We start from the raw sequence: 13724 nt of genomic DNA on the forward strand, positions 1-13724 counted from the left end.
TTGGTTGGACATGTTCTGAGGGATGAACGGATTACCAATTTAGTATTGGAGGGCAGTGTGGAGGGTAAAAATCGTAGAGTGAGACCAAGAGATGAATAGATTAAACAGATTCAGAAGGATGTAGGCTGTAGTACGTTCTGGGAGATGAAGAAGCTTGCACAGGATAGAGTAGCATGGAGAGCTGCATCAAACCAGTCTCAGGACTGAAGACCACAACAACAACAACAACAACAATTGCGCTACTAGCTTGACGAGATGTAGGGTCAACCACTGAAGGTATCACAGTAGGTGACGAGCTTGCAAGATATATCTATACGAACTAAAACACTTTGGCGAGTTTTGAAGTCGATCAAAGAGAAGCGAGCTGGTGACGTGTTTCGCTGTGCGCAGGAAGTTTGAAAGGAACAAAGGTAATCGTGTCGAGTCTTGCTTGGGTCTTCCTTTCATGGTCAGGTGCCTCACGAGGTCTCACGTTGAGCCCCATTTGGTGGCACATGCGTAACCTTTCGATGAAATTATGAACTCGGCAAGACCCTGCTTCGCGAAAAATAAGTATACAGTGCGTTAGATAGAAACATACCGTATTACTGAGGCCCTGCTTACTCCAGGTGAGTTGGTGTACATCAGTATAAGTTTCAAAATAAAGATAAATGTTGCGTCATACCTGAAATCATGGAGCCTTCATAAGGGCCACTGATTCAGGATAGTCATCTGTACAATATAACTTTTGCGATCTACTAATCCCTTGGTATATCGCTCAAAATAAGCTGCCACGCGACACTTTGGACATTAAACGCAAATGAAATTTTGATACTGCTTATCATCTCTCCCTGCCAGGTTCTCCACGACTTGCCCAACGTGAAGTCCCGAGCGGCTGGAAAAAAGCGCAGGTGACGCCTGTATATATAAAGGGTAGAAGGAGGGATCCTCAAAATTACAGACCAATATCCGTAACATCGGTGTGTTGCAGGATTCTCGAACATATTCTCAGTTCGAATATAATGAACTTCCTTGAGACATGAAGTACTTGTCCATGCATCAGCACGGCTTTAGAAAGCATCACTCCTGCGAAACGCAACTCGCCCTTTTTTCAAATGATATCTTGCGAACCTTGGATGAAGGGTATCAGACGGATGCCATATTCCTTGACTTCCGGAAAGCGTTTGACTCGGTGCCCCACTGCAGTCTCCTAACTAATGTACGAGCATATGAGATTGGTTCCCAAATATGCGAGTGGCTCGAAGACTTCTTGAGTAATAGAACCCAGTACGGTCCTCGATGGTGAGTGTTCATCGGAGGTAAGGGTATCATCTGGAGTGCCCCATGGAGGGATGGTAGGTGCGCTGTTGTTTTCTGTCTACATAAATAATAAATATAGATAAATGTAAAATAATGCAGGTGAATAGGAAAAAGAATCCGGCAATGTTTCAATACTCCATTAGTAGTGTAGCGCTTTACACAGTCACGTCGATTAAATATTTGGGCGTAACACTGCAGATCGATAAGAAGTGGGACAAGCATGTAATGGCAGTTGTGGGGAAGGTGGACAGTCGTCTTTGGTTCATTGGAAGAATTTTGGGAAGATGTGGTTCATCTGTAAAGGAGACCGCTTATAAAACACTAATACGACCTATTCTTGAGTACTGCTCAAGCGTTTGGGATCGCATGCAGGGAGGATATAGAAGCAATTCAGAGGCGGGCTGCTAGATTTGTTACTGGTAGGTTTCGTCATCACGCCAGAGTTACGGAAATGATTCAGGGACCCGGGTGGGAGTCTCTGGAGGAAAGGAGGCGTTCTTTTCGTGAATCGCTACTGAGGAAATTTAGAGAACCAGCATTTGAAGCTGACTGCAGTACAATTTTACTGCCACCAACTTCTAGTTGGCCTAAAGACCATAAAGATAAGATATGAGAGATTAGGGCTCGTACAGACGCATATAGGCAGTCATTTTTCCCTCGTTCTGTTTGGGAGTGGAACAGGGAGAGAAGATGCTAGTTGTGGTACGAGGTTCCCTCCACCAGGCACCGTATGGTGGATTGCGGAGTATGTATGTAGATGTAGACTATTAAATTTCCACACACTATCCTGACCAGAGGTCGATATGCGTGTATCGACCACAACATAAACGAGTTTCCATTAGTCCATTCGAATAATAACGCTGATTAAGTAATTACACTCTCGTTTAGTAAAAAGGAGGAGTAGGAGATTAGCGTGTAAGGTCATCAGATACGGAGCACAAGCTCGGATTAGAGAACGATTGGGAAGGAAATCGGCCGTGACCTTTCAAAGGAACCATCCCGGCATTTGCCTGAAACGATTTAGGGAAATCACGGAAAACCTAAATCAGGATGGCCGGAGACGGGATTGAACCGTCGTCCTACCGAATGCGAGTCCAGTGTGCTAACCACTGCGCCTCCTTGATTGGTTTAGTAAAAAGTTTCCGGCATTTTCTGAAGTATAGGAAATATTTGTTGTTCAGTTCTTACTATCGTCGCGATCCACTACACCACGTGTTTCACATACAGGCGACTAAATGCACTATTGTAGCAAAGGGTATGTTTTTAGACACATTAATTATCAATTGAATGAAAGTTTCTGAGGTTTATTTCTAGTCCCGTGACACTGATATACTCATATTAAATAATTCATCTCTTTCGCGGTATCGTAACCACGTAATGTCCATCGAGTTATACCACAGATCGTTACGTGTTCTGTCAGGAATATTAATGAAAGTGAGCCGGTTTTACCGTCAGCATACACGCTCCTGGAAACTACAATCAGTAGAAAGCTTTTGCCATTTCTTTGCAAGGATTAGAGGCCACGAAGTTCCAAGAGAACTGGCTGTGCATCATATTTCATGCAGCGTAACTGCTGTGCATTTGTAGATTTCCGATTTCTAAATAGGAAACAATAGGCTGGTAGATTGAGGCACGCACGCTCTTAGCACATAACTCGCATATGGATAGCGTTGTAAGTCACTTCTTTGATCTAAACTTCATGTGATAGTTATTTAAAAATGAATCTTTTATACAATATTTTTATATCGGACTAAGATGTGTAAAATAATTTCTTTTAGCGGCATTCAGATTCTTAAACCTACACACATAGTTCTGAAAAATTGTGATTGTGAATTTTTAATGGGTATAAAAATACTTGTAAGATTTATAACGAGAAAAATGGGGTACATGCAGTACATGCGAGAATACACCACCTAACTATTATCTATTCCATGTGCCCCACCTTTTCCTTATAAATGTTACAAGTATTTTCATGGCCATAAAAAATTCACCATCACAGATTTTCAGATCTATAGGGTTAGGAATCTGTACGGGGCTAGGAGAAACCTTTTTATGTGTGTTATATCAAAAATTTATTTTTATTTAAAAAATTATATCCTACACATGTTGTCTTTTTTGTTTTACGGCCCCCTTTTTTCCGCAGTTGCACGTATACAAGTTGTATAGGTTAATTGTCGTCTTTAGCAACTGTAATGAAAGTGTTGGTATTCCCTGCTTTTTAGTCTCGTGTGTGCGGAATTTTTCCAATCGATTTAAAACATCTTGGTGAAATTACAACAGAGGAGTGGTAAATTTCAAATTTATTTCACTTTTTGTTCATCTGACGTAACAAAGATATCGCTTTCTTGTACGTATGTCACGCGAAAGGACTGTGAAGGTAAAAATTAGACACATTCAAGCTCCCAGGAATGCTTACCAGCAACCGTTCTTCGCGCAAACCAATCGCAACTGGAGAAGAGGGAAATGGCAGCGGTAAGCAAAGCACCCTCTCCACCTACTAGACCAGACAGCGAGTTACTACCACATTGTCATCCATTTATGCGCCATGTTAAAAGTTTCACGTCTCTAGCTCGTAAGAAAACAACAGTCGTAAAGAAAGTACCCTTCGCCTCACACCACACAGGAAAACAGACTAATATTGCATCTTCACCCAGTTCTGAGTTATGTTGAAAGTTTTAAGTCTCTAGATTATTCAGAAGTTAATGTAAAATCAATTGCAAAATTTGCAGCGAACACAGTGACACCCAAAGCAGTGCCCCGATGAAAACGTTGTACAGTGAATGATGTACATGTATACAGGGTGGTCCATTGATAGTGACCGAGCCAAGTATCTCACGAAATAAGCATCAAACGAAAAAACTACAAAGAACGAAACTCGTGTAGCTTGAAGGGGGAAACCAGATGGCGCTATCTTTGGCCCGCTAGATGGCTCTGCCATAGGTCACACGGACATCGACTGCGTTTTTATAAACAGGAAGCCCCATTTTTTATTTCATATTCGTGTAGTACGTAAAGAAATATGAATGTTTTAGTTGGACCACTTTTCTCACTTTGTGATAGATGGCGCTGCAATAGTCACAAACGTATAAGTACGTGGTATCATGTAACATTCCACCAGTGCGGACGGTATTTGTTTCGGGATATATTACCCATGTTAAAATGGACGATTTACCAAATGCGAAAAAGGTCGATATCGTGTTGATGTACGGCTATTGTGACCAAAATGCCCAACGGGCGTATGCTATGTATGCTGCTCGGTATCCTGGACGACATCATCCAAGTGTCCGTACCGTTCGCCGGATAGTTACGTTATTTAAGGAAACCGGCATAATATGCACTACTGGGCAACGGAAAATCCACGATGGCTGCGACAAGTGGAACATCAGAGACCTTGGCGTGTTAATGTATGGTGCGCCTTTATGGGAGGAACGATAATTGGCCTCCATTTTATCGTTGGCAATCTAAATGGTGCAATGTATGCTAATTTCCTACGTAATGTTCTACCGATGTTACTACAAGAGGTTTCACTGCATGACAGAATGGCGATGTACTTCCAACATGATGGATGTCCGGCACATAGCTCGCGTGCGGTTGGAGCGGTATTGAATAGCATATTTCATGACAGGTGGATTGGTCGTCGAAGCACCATACCAAGGCCCGCACATTCACCGGATCTGACGACCCCGGATTTCTCTCTGTGGAGAAAGTTGAAGGATATTTGCTATCGTGATCAACGGACAACGCCTGACAACGTGCGTCAGCGCATTGACAATGCATGTGCAAACATTACGGAAAGCAAACTACTCGCTGTTGAGAGGAATGTCGTTACACGTATCTGTATTGCCAAATGCATTGAGGTTGACGGACATCATTTCGAGCATTTATTGCAATAATGTAATATTTACAGGTAATCACGCTGTAACAGCATTAGTTCTCAGAAATGATAGATTCAGAAAGGTACATGTATCACACTGGAACAAACTAAATAAAATGTCTAAACGTACCTACGTTCTGTATTTTAATTTAAAAAGCTACCTGTTACCAACTGTTCGTCTAAAATCGTCAGCCATATGTTGGTGAGTATTACAGCGCCATCTATCACAAAGCGAAAAAAGCGGTTCAACTAAATCATTCATATTAGTTTACGTACTACACGAATATGTAATGAAAATGGGGGTTCCTGTTTAAAAAAAAAAAGGCAGCTGATACGCGTTTGACCTATGGCAGCGCCATCTAGCGGGCCAACCACAGTGCCATCTGGTTTCCCCCTTCAAGCCCGATCACGATTTATGGACCACCCTGTCTGTATACGGTATGTGGTTGGAAATGCTCTAGGCGTCCGTAAGTTATGCTTTTTCATCACCCTTTTTCAGCCCCATTTTCAGCCGTAGCGTTGCTAGGGCGAAGGATTGGTGTGGCGGAGGGGAGGGGGGGGGGGGCAGGTTACAAGTGATACTTGTGCCCAGTATGGTTGGAATTGTTGCATGTGTTACAGAGATGCAATCGAATGACTTGTCGCACTCTTTCTGCAGCAGGTAGTTTACAAACATTGCGCCTTTAAGGGCTATGTCGCAATGCGAGAAACACAGCCATCGTGCACGAACAACGAGTTGAACAGGCAGTGCGCTGGGTTAGGCTACTCCGTTGGCCTGCTTGTTTCCCACGTCCCGTCCCCTACTCTGAGCTATGTTTAGAATTTCAAGCCTGTATCTCATCGGCAAGTTAGTCTAAAATCAGTTGCAACATTTGTGCCGAACACACACAAGGAAACTACCTACGAAGGCCAGGTTTTTACTAAAAATAGTCGAAAATTCGATTATTTATTGCATTTTTGAAACGTATATGTATCTGGAATGGCAACGGCCTTGCCGCTGTGGATACACCGGTTCCCGTGAGATCACCGAAATTAAGCGCTGTCGGGTGTGGTCGGCACTTGGATGGGTGACCACCCAGGCCGCCATGCGCTGCTGCCATTTTTCGGGGAGCACTCAGCCTCTTCATGCCAATTGAGGAGCTACTCGACCGAACAGTAGCGGCTTTGGTCAAGAATACCATCATAACGACCGGGAAAGCGGTAAAAAGAAAATGAAATGATCGTACGGCATTGTTGGCCGAGAGGCCCCATGCGGGATGTTCAGCCGCCAAAATTGCAAGTCCTTTTTAGCCGACGCCACTTCGGCTTTTTGCGAGTCAATGATGTTGAAATGATGATGAAAGACACACAACACCCAGTCATCTCGAGCCAGAGAAAATCCCTGACCCCGCCCGGAATCCAACCCGAGACCCTGTGAGCGGGAAGCGAGAATGTTACAGCAAGACCACGAACCGCGGACCGGGCGAGCGGTGTGCTGACCCCACGCCCGTCCCATCCGTGTCCTCCTCTGAGGATGACACGGCGGTCGGATGGTCCCGTTAAGCCACTGTTGGCCTGAAGACGGAGTGCTTTTTTTTATATGTATCTAGAATGTTGAGACGAAAGGGGTTTTTTAATCAGCGCGTGCCAAAATTTCTACAGGCGATTGTTCGAAGTAGCCTCACGGGCGCCGAAGGATGCTCTCAGCCGGGAATGCCGCAGTAAGGTGGGGAAATTGTCAAGCCGTGACGCACGATCACAAAATGATTTGCATTGCAACATGCATGCAAACATTTTCGCAGAAAAAGCTGGTGAACAAAGTGTGCAGACTGCAGAACGCAATATATCCAGCTCGGCCAGATCGGCTTTTTTCGCCAAGAAGAACAAGAGAATTGCTCTCCAGGAACAATTCCAGATAGAGAAAGGGTTGATATACGATTCTGGATTACAGACTTAACGCTGGGAACGAAAAAACTTTTTTTCGTCAAATTTTGGTCACGATTGATCAAAACGTAGTTTTTGGTCCGCCATTTAGATTAGCCATTTTGATATGTAACTTCAGATTCGTGTTCCTGCGACAGTAGTTTTTATGCAAAAAAATAAACATAAAATTTTTCGGTGAGCTTTAAACAGGTTTTTCTCGAGAAACGATTTTTCAAAACTGTGAGCAGCGTAAAACAGGAAAGCTTCAACCTATTAACTCCTACCTTTTATTTCCAAAACGTAAACACCTGTCTTTGGAGCTTGTACTTACAGTATATGAAATTTGTTAATATTACTTTTTTTTTGTAAAGTTATAAAGACTGAAACAAACCCCCAAAAACCGAACTCAAAGTTCGAGTTAGCACCATATCATCGAATCTAAGGTTATTTGACTGTGGTAAAGTATAAGCTCCCATGAATTTAATGCATTATGATTTCAGAGGGGCTACACTGCACGCAGTCTGCGTACATCGGGCCGTTGATTAAACGATAATTGCGGGCGCCATTTTACTTTAAGTTCATTTTTTTTGTACTGAAAATCTAAAATAGAGTTCAAAGTATGAGGAATCATGATCCCCAAACAGATCGATTGCATGTCTTTTCAGTTTCTCAAAACGTTTTCCAAAATTTGCCTGTATGTTGCTCATTTGAATGAGAAAGTGGCCTTAAGGATGTGTTACAAAGGACAGTTATTCAGTGCATGCTTTTGAAGACACTGTTGGTCAAGTCATGTCAGAACTGTAGCTCAGAGTATTAGATCAGAGAGACATAGCTGTCCTCAGTGATAAAAAACATTGAGTAAATCGATCAACGGTGGACTTTAACGGGTGTCATGGGATGTCCGTTCCGAACAAACGCAACTAACAGTAACGAACAAAATGAGAGAAAAAAAGTGATTAGCGTTCCAGCTATGTAAGATCTAATGTGTATGAGGCGACAATTAGAGACAGGCTGAAATGAATCCGCTACGCAAGAACAAAAATTATTAATTAATTTACTTGTTCTTTGACTTTTGCCTTTGACAAGATAAGACAGGTACTGCATTTAAACTCTCTTGCGATTCTTTCTCCTAGATACATACATTATAAAAATTTTACCTGGGTCTAATACAAACAATCTGTGAAAAAATTTGACTATGGCTGAATGCGTTTTCTTCGTGGCTGCTGTAAAGAGAGAACGGGTTAGGTACAGGATGAGCTGGCGTTCGGAGGTTTCTACTTCTCCGGTTCTCAGAGAACGCCAGGCATAAGTCGGGGATAACTGCTGCAACTCGAGATGAAGACGCCGTGTCCCTTAGCAGCTACAATGTTCACAACCGTCGTAATATTTTCTTTTCTGGAAATACTTTCAGAATGATAATGTTGAACAACAGTGGCAGCATAACAACTTCTGACTAACAGACTGGTCGCTTTCGTAACATCTTGAACATATAAGCTGCGAAATACTGCGCCTCGTTCGAACCGTGATGGTAGCACCCTGAAACTTCATTATTAATCTATTTTTTCATCACTGGTCATATTATTTAACTTATGTGATATTTGAGAGGTAATATAATGAAAAAACCACGTGTATTTGCATGAAGTTTCATTTTATGTTTTCCATGTCTGTATGACAAATGCCATCCTGGAACGTGTGACATCGAGAGCACATCCCACGAGTAATTGTACATTACTCTTGTGGTCTGACACATTGCGACATGCTATATTACCTTTCTTGATGCAATAATTTACCAACATCCGTATGTATTGTAGAAATATATTTTATGAACTACTTATGTACTACCAGTTTCGGCGTTATATTAACGCCCTTTTCAGGCCCCACACGTCATAGTCGTAAAATCGTTATACACGGAAGGAGCCATATAACGATCAGTGAATCAAATCGTTATGCAACAGCTCTTTGTGGCCAGGTGACACAGACGGATCCAGTTATATGGCTCCTTCCGTGTATAGCGGTTTTACTGCTATGACGTGTGAGGCCTGAAGACGCCATCAATGTAATGACGAAACTGGTAGCACATAAGAAGTTCATAAAATAAATTTCTACAATACATACGGCTGTTGGTAAATTACTGCATCAAGAAATACATGCCTGCCATTGTCCCACGATTCATAATGAATCAAGGAACATTACTATATTACCGGTTGCAAATAACGTCGTTGATATAATTATTTATTGAAGTTTCACTTCGGTTTTCCACGGCCGTCCCTCGTCCTAGAAAACTTAATTACAAATAGTAAATAGTCAATTAACATATGAAATTCACTACATCTTCATGAAAATGCAAGTGTTTTTTTTTATTACATTACGTCTCAACTGACAAGTAAAATAATGTGACCGGTGATAAAAAAAATACATATTAAAAAGTAAGCAATTAAAATCGCTTGAAAGAGGAAAGGCCGCTGGACTCGATGGGATACCAGTTCGATTTTACACAGAATACGCGAAGGAACTTGCCCCCCCTTCTTGCAGCGGTGTACCGTAGGTCTCTAGAAGAGCGAAGCGTTCCAAAGGATTGGAAAAGGGCACAGGTCATCCCCGTTTTCAAGAAGGGACGTCGAACAGATGTGCAGAACTATAGACCTATATCTCTAACGTCGATCAGTTGTAGAATTTTAGAACACGTATTATGTTCGAGTATAATGTCTTTTCTGGAGACTAGAAATCTACTCTGTAGGAATCAGCATGGGTTTCGAAAAAGACGATCATGTGAAACCCAGCTTGCGCTATTCGTCCACGAGACTCAGAGGGCCTTGGACACGGGTTCCCAGGTAGATGCCGTGTTTCTTGACTTCCGCAAGGCGTTTGACACAGTTCCCCACAGTCGTTTAACGAACAAAGTAAGACCATGTAGACTATCAGACCAATTGTGTTATTGGATTGAAGACTTCCTAGACAACAGAACGCAGCATGTCATTCTCAATGGAGAGAAGTCTTCCGAAGTAAGAGTGATTTCAGGTGTGCCGCAGGGGAGAGTCGCAGGACCGTTGCTATTCACAATATACATAAATGACCTTGTGGATAACATCGGAAGTTCACCGAGGCTTTTTGCGGATGATGCTGTATTATATCGGGAGGTTGTAGCAATAGAGGATTGCGCTGAAATGTAGGAGGATCTGCGGCGAATTGACGCATGGTGCACGGAATGGCAACTGAATCTCAATGTAGACAAGTCTAATGTGGTACGAATACATAGAAAGATAGATACCATATCATTTAGCTACAATATAGCTGGTTAACAACTGGAAGCAGTTAATTCCATAAATTATCTGGGAGTAGGCAGTAGGAGCGATTTAAAATGGAATGATCATATAAAGTTGATCGTCGGTAAAGGAGATACCAGACTGAGATTTATTGGAAGAATACTAAGGAAATACAATCGGAAAACGAAGTAGGTTACAGTACACTTGTTCGCACACTTCTGGAATATTGCTCACCAGTGTGGGAGCCGCACCAGATAGGGTTGATAGAAGAGATAGAGAAGATCCAACGGAGAGCAGCGCGCTTCGTTACAGGATCATTTAGTAATCGCGAAAGTGTTACGGAGATGATAGATAAACTCCAGTGGAAAACTCTGCAGGAGATGCGCTCAGTAGCTCGGTACGGACTTGTGTTGAACTTTCGAGAATATACCTTCACCGAGGAGTCAAGCAGTATATTGCTCCCTCCCATGTAAATCTCGCGAAGAGACCTCGAGGATAAAATCAGATATATTAGGACCCTGATAGAGGCATACCATCTTTCCACGAAGAATACGAGACTGGAATAGAAGGGAGAACCGATAGAGGTACTCAAGGTACCCTCCGCCAGACACCGTCAGGTGGCTTGCGGAGTATGGATGTAAATGTAGAAGCGTAAACGGGGTTCGAACCGCCGCCTCGTACATGATCCGCTTGCTCGTAGAGAGCACCAATCGCTCGACTACAATGACGCCTTCCCACTGGCACCTTCGCGCAGATACATCACTAACGTAACAGACGCAAACGACTACCCTTGCGATTTTCTCAGAATTGCTGAAGTAGTGGACCTTACTACTTGCCCATTATGTTGTTTTAATGGTCCGGTAACTGTGCACAAAGATTGAAGTAAATCCGTGATCCGGTTTATGTTTAGCAAGAGTAGTAGGAGGCAGATTTCACACTACCTAACAGATCAAAACGATATTTTCTGTTCAGACACTGAATGCTGAGTGTTTATGGAAAAAGTTCAAGGCATTCGTAATATGCGTTTTAGGCAGGTACGTGCCGAGTAAAACTGTGAGGGACGGGAGAAATGCACCGTGGTTCAACAAAAAAGTTGGGAAACTACTGCGAAAGCAAAGAGAGCTTCACTACAAGTTTAAACGCAGAGCGCAAAATCTCTCAGACAAACAGAAGCTAAACGACGTCAAAGTTAGCGTAAGGAGGGCTATGCGTGAAGCGTTCAGTGAATTCGAAAGTAAAATTCTATATACCGACTTGACAGGAAGTTCTGGTCTTACGTTAAATCAGTAAGTGGCTCGAAACAGCATATCCAGACAGTCCGGGATGATGATGGCATTGAAACAGAGGATGACACGCGTAAAGCTGAAATACGAAACACCTTTTTCCAAAGCTGTTTCACAGAGGAAGATCGCACTGCACTTCCTTCTCCAAATCCTCGCACGAACGAAAAAATGGCTGACATCGAAATAAGTGTCCAAGGAATAGAAAAGCAACTGAAATCACTCAACAGAGGGAAGTCCACTGGACCTGACGGGATAGCTATTCGATTCTACACACAGTACGCGGACGAACTTGCCCCCCTTCAAACAGCTGTGTACCGCAAGTCGCTAGAGGAACGGAAGGTTCCAAATGATTGCAAAAGAGCACAGGTAGTCCCAGTCTTCAAGAAGGGTCGTCGAGCAGATGCGCAAAACTATAGGCCTGTATCTCTGACGTCGATCTGTTGTAGAATTTTAGAACATGTTTATCGCTCGAGTATCGTGTCATTTCTGGAAACCCAGAATCTGCTCTGTAGGAATCAACACGGATTCCGGAAAGAGCGACCGTGAGAGACCCAACCCGCTTTATTTGTTCATGAGACCCAGAAAATATTAGATACAGGCCCCCACGTAGATGCCATTTTCCTTGACTTCCGGAAGGCGTTCGATACAGTTCCGCACTGTCGCCTGATAAAAAAAGTAAGAGCCTACAGAATATCAGACCAGCTGTGTAGCTGCATTGAAGAGTTTTTAGCAAACAGAACACAGCATGTCGTTATCAATGGAGAGACGTCTACATACGTTAAAGTAACCTCTGGCGTACCACAGGGGAGTGTTATGGGACCATTGCTTTTCACAGTATATATAAATGACCTAGTAGATCGTGTCGGAAGTTCCATGCGGCTTTTCGCGGATGATGCTGTAGTTTACAGAGAAAATTGCAGGAAAATGCAGGAAGATCTGCAGCGGATAAGCACTTGGTGCAGGGAGTAGCAACTGACCCTTAACATAGACAAATGAAATGTATTGCGAATACATAGAAAGAAGGATCCTTTATTGTATGATTATATGATAGCGGAACAAACACTGGTAGCAGTTACTTCTGTAAAATATCTGGGAGTATGCGTGCGGAACTATTTGAAGTGGAATGATCATATAAAATTAAATGTTGGTAAGGCGGGTGCCAGGTGGAGATTCATTGGGAGAGTCCTTGGAAAATTTAGTCCATCAAGAGAGGAGGTGGCTTACAAAACACTCGTTCGGCCTATACTTGAGTATTGCTCGTCAGTGTGGGATCCGTACGAGATCGGGTTGACGGAGGAGGTAGAAAAGATCCAAAGAAGAGCGGCGCGTTTCGTCACAGTGTTGTTTGGTAAGAGTGATAGCGTTACGGCGATGTTTAGCAAACTCAAGTGACAGACTCTGCAAGAGAGGCGCTCTGCATCGCGGTGGAGCTTGCTGTCCAGGTTTCGAGAGGGTGCGTTTCTGGATGAGGTATCAAGTATATTGCTTCCCCCTACTTATACCTCCCGAGGAGATGACGAATGTAAAATGAGAGAGATTCGAGCGCGCACGGAGGCTTTGCGGCAGTCTTTCTTCCCGCGAACCATACGCGACTGGAACAGGAAAGGGAGGTCTTAAGTGCGGCACTTAAAGTGCCCTCCGCCACACACCGTCGGATGGCTTGCGGAGTATAAATGTAAATGTAGATGAAGATCCGTACGTCGTGGCCTCCCCTTGGCTGATAAGACGTGAGAAGGGGGATTAGATTACGAAGCTGTATCAGAGCGCTGAGTTCGATGTCGGACGACGATGCGAGAGAGGAGAGCAAGTGAGAACAGGCGGCAGTTGCACGGCAGGCAGCAGAGTGCAGAGAGGCGAGAGCAGAGGCAGCGGGCGCGGCGAGCGCTTACCCGTCGCTGGCCTCTCGGATCAGCATGGGTGCCGGGGTGCCATGGGGACGGGCGGTGCGGCTGCGACGGCAGGACGCGCAGCGGGCGACTGCAGCGGCCTCTGGCCGGCCTGCGGGTCCGCTCGCCGCCCCCGCGGTAATTGAGGGGGGCGGCGGCGTGGGGCGGCAGTCCACGTGGCAGCTCGGCTCTGTCTCCGCAGCCGGCCGCCGCCGCT

General features: G+C 43.9%; 1 protein-coding gene across 6 annotated transcripts in view; it reads right to left on the reverse strand.

Annotated features, from left to right (window-relative positions):
- LOC126355846 (proton channel OtopLc-like) overlaps nt 1–13724 on the reverse strand; it is a 510363-nt gene that overhangs the window by 321847 nt on the left and 174792 nt on the right. The window contains exon 1 of one of the 6 annotated variants that reach the window (XM_050006311.1): nt 13511–13693. The exons of 4 other annotated variants lie outside the window; for them this stretch is intronic. In XM_050006311.1, the coding sequence (XP_049862268.1) occupies nt 13511–13536 (26 nt within the window). In that variant the 5' untranslated portion in view covers nt 13537–13693. Of the gene's footprint in view, nt 1–13510; nt 13694–13724 lie in introns of those variants that run through there. One more of the 6 variants, XM_050006309.1, reaches the window with a different exon arrangement.

Source organism: Schistocerca gregaria, chromosome 3 (genome assembly GCF_023897955.1).
Source record: "Schistocerca gregaria isolate iqSchGreg1 chromosome 3, iqSchGreg1.2, whole genome shotgun sequence".
Classification (NCBI taxonomy): domain Eukaryota; kingdom Metazoa; phylum Arthropoda; class Insecta; order Orthoptera; family Acrididae; genus Schistocerca; species Schistocerca gregaria.